The following is a 7,618-nucleotide window of genomic DNA, read 5'->3' on the forward strand; positions in this document are numbered from 1 at the left end:
CACCAGCACCAGGGCCCAGACGTACAGATAACCCCAATGTGTCAGTTATCATGAGAACCGCTTGCTCCTCCGGTGCCTTCCGCAGCAACACAGACGACTAATGGTTCAGATACTGGATCAAGAAGTACAACCCCGTCTCTAGTATGTCATTGCTTGGCTCGTCTACGGGATTGGTTGCCAAACCGGCTGGTTACGGGACGACTTGCTTCATTCGATAGCTGGGAGGCGGGGGGGGGGGGGGGGTGTCACATAAGAAGTAAGGAAATCATGATGCAATTTTTGAATCCTTAATTACCCAAAAATTGAATTAGCACCTACCAAAAAAGCGCGGGAATTTTTGCGGGATATAAAACCAAGCGGGGGATTAAAGGGAGTTACTTCGGTTTTTAGTGGGAAGGTGAAAAAACCAATGTGTAGAGTGATGGTAGGAGGTGAGACGAAAAAAACCAGATGAAGGAGGAGGTGGGACGAAAAAAACGCGGAACGGAGACTACTAACTGCTTCATTAAAAGAGTAGAGATTGTGACGGTTTAATAAAAGCTTCGCTGATTGTCTAAAAAAAAAGTGCTCCGGACGAGGTCTCCCAAACAGCTCCATATATACAACACGATGAAGAAGGGAAAAAGAGGAAAACCCTAATTTCATTGTTGTTGCTTTAGGAAAACCTCTGCTAGTTCTTCCTCTCGCGAAAATCCCCAAATTACTTTGAGGATCTCGATTCCCCTAGCACCAAATCACCAACATCCTCACACAATGTCGCGGCACGGCGTCTTGCCCGACGAAGAGGACATGATCGATCTCCCCCCTTACATCTCGCCCGCCACACTTCTCCCCAAGGTAAGAGCTTACGAGATGGCGGCGCCGGATTCGATCTGCGTCCACCACCTGGTGGCGCGACCGGCAGGAGATGAGCACGCCAAAGGATTAGCTGAGCTCAGGATTGTGGAAGGGGCAATCGGGAATCTGAGCAGGGAGGCATTGCCAGGGCCGATGTATGGGTTCCAGGAGCTAGGTCTGGCGGAAGCAGTTCTGCACAACTTGGCGAGGTGTCATTTCGAGACCCCGAGTCCGTTGCAGTGCTACTCGATCCCGATGGTGCTGGCCGGCCGGGACCTGTTGGTTTGCGCGCAGAAGGGGTCCGGGAAGACGACCGCCTTACTCATCCCGGTGTTGAGTGGGCTGGTGACGGCGCCGGTAGCAGCAGGAAGAACAGGACGTATGAAGTGTGTTAAACCACGCGCGCTCTTGCTCGTGCCTACCGCCAGGCTTGCAAAACAGGTAAGAGGATGCATCTCAGCAGATTCCAAGGTGAATTTGTTTGCGCATATTCTCTCTATCTTGCAACCGACTTCAAAAAGTTTTGTGTTTATTTGAATAAAATATGATGATAGAATATGGATGAATTTTTTTCAAAAGACCTTACAGCTATATTTTTTTGTAAAATCTTACAACTATTCGAAGAGAGCGAAGCCAAACTTTTCTGTGCAATCGTTTTAGAATAAAACACAAACTGCAAGATGTCTTGTCGTGATATCTCTTGTGCCGCGCCTGTGGTCGCAATTGTCTTGTGTCTATTAGTTGTACTCACCATGGTAGCTTTGACATCCTTATCATGAAAAATATACTTAGGTAGGTAGCTGTTATGTTGTCATTATTACGGAGTCAAATTATGCTATAACTCCTTATGATTATACACTGCAGAAGATTGGTTGCGACTGCAAACCGAACATACTAGTTTTTACGGATTGAGGCTGCCAAATCAAAGAATCAGCTTTATTACTCCTGGCTTTCTGAGTTCAGTTTAATGTTAAATTTGTTTATTTAGGATATATTGCACACCTGTTGTGCATTTTCTATTCACTTTGTGATTAGGTACTGGTAGCTACATATGCGCTTTGTTTTCTCACTAATAGGTGGCTACCATAACTAAGGGTATCAATCAAGGTGGCGGGGAGGGGGGGGGGGGGGGGCTCTTAATTTTGATCGAAAGTAAAGCTTCGTTATCTGCAGCCGTTGCTGATGATGTATAGTTTTCTAAAGCTGGTAGCTGCTTTTTTTGTGACCTATTCTAGCTTAGAAATGTGAAGCGTGCACTAGTAGTATGCAGAAAGCTAGAAACTATCTTCTCATCCATACCAGATGTAATCCTTTGGTATGTGAAGATGCTTATGTGAAAACACTTCTGTGTTTGTATGCCTGTTTACATTTGAAACAGTTTCCGATCAACAATGTATTGCACTTGTTTGAATCAATCACATAGAGCTGTGGTGACATTCCTTATTCGTGAGTTACTTTGAGAGATTGTTGATATTTGATTGTGTGAGTAAAAATTGCCTTTGATGTTACTACCCTGTATAGCATCTATCTGAAATAGTTTTGCAATTGTCCGGTGGAATATTTCATACTACTAATGTTTCTTGTCTTCAATTTTATTGTTCTTTTTCTTCATCTGTGGAATATTCAGTCTGTTTAGTATGGTTATACACACTTACATAAAGGGTAATCTTACTCCCTCCGTTCCTAAATGCAAGTCTTCTTAGAGATTCCAATATGGACTACATACGGAGCAAAATGAGTGAATCTACACTCTAAAATACGTCTATATACATCCGTATGTAGTCCGTAATGAAATCTCTAAAATGACATATTTAGGAACGGAGTGAGTATTTATTAATGTGTGCCACTAGTACCTGTTAGCGGTGCTAAAGACTTCGCTGATAATGGTATCATATTTCAGATTGGTGCTGATATCAGGAAATTCTCTTACCGAACTGGAATAAGAGTTCATTCAAAGATGAAAGGGAAGATGCAGGTGATTGCCGTTTGTTTTCTTCTCTCTTCCTCGGGCAGAGTTTCACATTTCCATTAAGTTCTTTTCTTTGCTGCTGATTGTAGAAATGTCAGCTTGAAGCGGGCATTGATATAGTTGTTTCTACACCCCTACGTCTTATCAACATGGTTAGAACCTCTCAAGTCTCCCTTGAGGCAATAAAGTATCTGGTCATATGCGAGCTTGGTTTGATGCTGGATATGGGGTTCGAAAAAACATTAAGGAAGATAGTTGATGACATGCATATTCCACCGAAATCTGCCAGACATACTTTACTTTCCAGCGGTACTTTCCAGCCAGCAGTACAGGTAAGAACAATGTTGTCATGCCTTCTGTTTTCTGCAATAGCTCCAAACATTCAATTGGATCAGTATTTTTTATTCTTTACTGTACGAAGCATGTAATTCTCTTTACTGTTTGAAGCATTTTTTCATTTCATATTTTTGTTTACACAACATTGGCAGCATGTTTTCATGTCTCACTGGTATCCTCTATGATCTTCCCCAAGCTACTATGAGCTGTGAGAAATGAGAATCATCGCTGTCATCTTTTCTAGTATGAGATGTACTGTGTCAGTGAGTTCCTTGGAATGTCCTTGCCACCAGACATGGTGTGGAGGCTCCAATATCAGATTGTCATGGGTGGATAGATCATAGCTAGTTTTCCAGCGGCTGGACATACGATATGAACTCTGTCTGTATCCGGTCCTGCCCATATGCTTGCAGGGCAAAACTGGTTCCAGCAGAAGAGTCAGGTGCCTCATTTGATTAAAGCGCCAGCAGGTCGCTCAACAATTCTTTTTACTCGTGACCATTATAACCAGAGTCTTCACCAGTCTTCACAGTGAAGCTCGGAATGCGGCCATGATGGCGGGGTGAGGCATTGATCAAGCCAAGGATTGATAGACATCGACATAGCTCGCACGCTGCAGATCGCTAGGATCAATATGTGACACCATGCTTGGCGATGAGCCACCGCTACCCCTGTCCGACATGGATGTCATTGGTCAGGAAGCTCAAGCTGGTCACACCATCGATCTCGTCCCACTTCCATGACGGTGTGCTTGTCGGCTGTCCTGTGCCGAGCCGCCAGTTCTCATGGGAGCCATGCTAGCTGAGCCCTCCTCCATGCCCTGTTGCCTAGACATTTAGCTCGTACGCCTTGTGTGGATAAGCAGGAGGGAGGTAGGGAGGGAAAGGGGGAGGGAGAGGGAGACTGTCCTTTCTTAACTCACGCTACACGTTGGTTAGAATAGATGGGGCGTCTATAACAACAATAATTCTTTGGTGTACTCACTCTGTCTAGTGGGACTGCTATTTACTAACATATCGATACACATTTGATTATGCCTGCTTAGATACATTTGACTTCTATCGAGCTTCTTTACTTTGATCATGTTTGCAGAAACTGGCTTGGGATTTCTTGTCAGATTACTTATTTATCACCGATGGGAGGTTGGAGTTCAGTATTGGCCTAACTAAGCAGAAAATTGAGCTTGCCTCTGAAGAAGAGAAAACAGGCCTCCTGCTAAATCTGTTACAGAAGCAATCCGTCTCTTCTGCCGGCATGGTAATACTTGTTGCCATCCTAAGTGTAACAAGTACATTGGTCTCTGTTTGCTGCTTCAAGAATTCTCAAGTTACCTTGCATGCTTGTCTAGCAGAGCCAACTCAGAACAGTAGTTTTTGTCGAGACAAAAGGAAAGGCTGATTCATTGAAGAATTGGCTATGCAATGAAGGTTTTCCTGCAACAGTGATCTTTGCTGACAGTTCACAGCAGGTACGTATGTTTATATGAACTCTTCACTAATTGCCTAACTTGTTTTTAAGCTGCATTGTTTGTGTTATAAAGAAGATTTTAACCTAAATTACTCTCATCTGCCATGCTGGTCTCATACTTCCTGTAGCTTTATATGTATGACCTTCAGTGTTCAGTGTTTGCTAGGTTCTAGTAAGAACTTACGGTTCTGCACTAATGCTTGGAAGACCTACTATAATGCTTCATCTATTCTCTTACATGCCTCTTGTGTTCACTTGTCTCGTTTAGCTGAATGAGTGAACAAGTATTCTGAGATTGAATCTAGTCAAGGCTGTTATTAATCATGCAAATAGATAGATAATGGGCCTTAGCATTATCTTGGCTCTTTCATTACAATTGTCTGTTGAGCCGAGAGCAGTAAATATTTAACTGTTCTGTTTGTCATCTTTAATTATATATTGATCATATGCATATGCTATTTGAAGGAGAGAGAGAGAGCGCATCGCTACCTTTCCAGATTAGCGGCATTTCTATCCTGATTGCTGCCAACGCAGCCTCACCAGGCTTGGCCGTTGCAAATGTTGATCATTTGATTAACTATGATCTTCCAAAGTCTGTTGAGGAATATGTTGAGAGGATTAGAACATTTGCGAGAGTTGGTTCTGCCACTTCCTTCTTCACTAAGTCCAACCGGTCCATAGCAAAAGGCTTGCTGGAATTGATGATTGAGGCAAATCTAGAAGTGCCAGATTGGCTGTTGGACTATGCTAATCCTGATTATACTAGGTGAGTGATTATCTCATGCTCATGCTAATGATCCTAAGGACCATCATAATTTTATCCAGTTTTATTTTGTGTGCAATGTTTACTAACTTCATTATATTGAAACAAACTGTTTAGATCTGTGGAATTGGACTCAGAAGATGAGGAGAATGATAAGTACAGATATGATTTAGCTTGGTATGCAAATCCAACACATTAAGTTCTGTGTCAAGTTCGTTTGAGCGTATAGTAACATCTAGTGTTTAATACTCCCTCGGTTCCACAATACATGCCTTCCATTTGTCAAAATATAGATGTATCTAGACATGTTTTAGTATATAGGTACATCCATTTTTGGACAAATGGAAGTCAAGTATTTTGGAACGGAGGGAGTACTTCATAAACTGCATATGCAGGTGTCTCGCCTCACGCAAGATTGATAACATATACGATCTGGCAGATGTTTGGGCTGAATTAAATTGCAGGAGAACTAAGCAAAGCTTTGATGATAGTAGGATCAAGACAAGGTCTAAAGATTGTTGTATTGCATTTACACAACAAGAAGAATACAAGGTATATATTCAGTTGTCAACTTTGAAGTTGCAGTGCATCTTTCATGTGAATATACTTACATGTCTGTATATTTGTTTTGATAATTGTTGCAGTTCCTCAAGTTCTATTTCGTCAAGGTTACTCAGTATTGTTATAGCCCTGAAAGTTATGGAAAAACCTATTGGCATTACAATTTCATTGCCAAGATTAAGAGTAAATCAGGAATCTGGACTGAAGGTATCTACTTTGCTGAAAGAAAATTAGAATGTGATGTGGAAACATTTTGTTGCTGTTTCCTGGAGCCGTCAGACGATGGTGAGTGCTATGGATGTCAACATGGGAAGGCGAAGGTTCAGCATCCAACTAGAGGTGACTATGAGAGAGGAACACCTGATCATGTTTGGCTTTCCGATGGTGACTGTGAAATTAGTGATGATGATATGGTGGACTTCTAAACTTGTGTAACATTGCATTTTCAATTTGTGTACTGAAACACCATACTTGATGCGTGAGTAGGCATTAGCCTTTTACCACTTGTACTAAGGTTAATTCATCTCAATGAGAGTACAATGACATGTTCCCATTTTCATTTCAAAGCCGTACAATGGCAATGTTTATATGGAACTCAAGTCACTCGAAAGGGTTACTTCCTCTGATCCATATTACTTGTCGCTGACTTAGTACAAGTTGTACTAAGTCAGCAACAAGTAATATGGATTGGAGGAAGTATTTTCTGTTTGAGATGCAACAACTTGTCTGAGCAAAGCTAGGGATTACCATGGGTTCGAGCTTGAATTGCACTGATACTGACATAGCTTCTCCCTGAGAACATAAATGTAGGAAGACACTGAGGAAACTTTTCGTTATTAGAACTGATAAACAAGTGGCAGCATTGTCGCATCCAGCAGTTGGCTGCCTTGCTGGCCTGTAGGATCCGAGGGTGTTGAATAGTTTGAGGCTCCAAGGATGAGTACAGAATCACCAAACAAAGCTAAATGCGTCAACTTGCGAATACTCAGGGTGAGGACAAAGTTTTTTTTTTTGCGGGGGCTGTGAGGACAAAGTTGAGACACTTATTTTGAGACGGAGGGAGTATTTCAAAAGGTTTGACCAAGTATCATTAAGAGGCTAGTCAACATCAACCCTCTATCCCAAAATAAGTGTCAACTTTGTACTGATTTTAGTACAAAATTGTAGTATTAAACTTGAGACACTTGTTTTGGTTTTGGTTTTGGGACTGAGGGAGTAGCTCGGAAGGTTTGAGTAAATATCGTTAAGAGGCTCTGAACATCTCTGGAACACCTACCCAGATGGAGCAAATTGCTTTGGCGGCTCTGAGTGGAAGAGCAAATTGCGGAGTGGAAGTGTGTGGGAGCTAGTAGCTCCGACTAGTTGCAACACATATATCTGGCTGCAACATTATCTTTGAGCACACAGAGAAAGAAACTCAGCTCAGCACCCTTTCTCCTTTGTTGATCATTAAAATGAAAAGTCTAATTTCTTGGCTAGGCCAACATTTGTCTTCATGGAATGTGGAGGGGTCACGAATCAACTTCCTTTGTGAAAGTGCATGTAGCTAATTTTATTTCAGTGTGACGACAATATAGTTATCGGTTACTAAAAGTTTATCTTAGGATATTGGTTCTAGAAGATCATGTTGAAGTTGTCTGACCCCCTCCCCCCATTGAGTAGTTAAACGCCGCTAGGCTACCTGC

The 7,618-nt window shown here is 42.1% G+C and overlaps 1 protein-coding gene across 1 annotated transcript; it reads left to right on the top strand.

Moving 5' to 3' along the window:
- The first annotated feature begins 576 nt into the window (after positions 1-576).
- On the top strand, positions 577-6,492 carry LOC125543354 (DEAD-box ATP-dependent RNA helicase 52A). The gene is given in 10 exon segments (XM_048706673.2): positions 577-1,278; positions 2,738-2,812; positions 2,896-3,138; positions 4,235-4,399; positions 4,491-4,610; positions 5,075-5,086; positions 5,089-5,375; positions 5,490-5,549; positions 5,768-5,924; positions 6,017-6,492. Coding segments are annotated over 10 exon segments (1,986 nt in total). The 5' UTR covers positions 577-753; the 3' UTR covers positions 6,359-6,492.
- Positions 6,493-7,618: the final 1,126 nt, after the last annotated feature.

This window comes from Triticum urartu, chromosome 3A, assembly GCF_056163025.1.
Source record: "Triticum urartu cultivar PI428250 chromosome 3A, HENAU_Tu73, whole genome shotgun sequence".
Classification (NCBI taxonomy): Eukaryota; Viridiplantae; Streptophyta; class Magnoliopsida; order Poales; family Poaceae; genus Triticum; species Triticum urartu.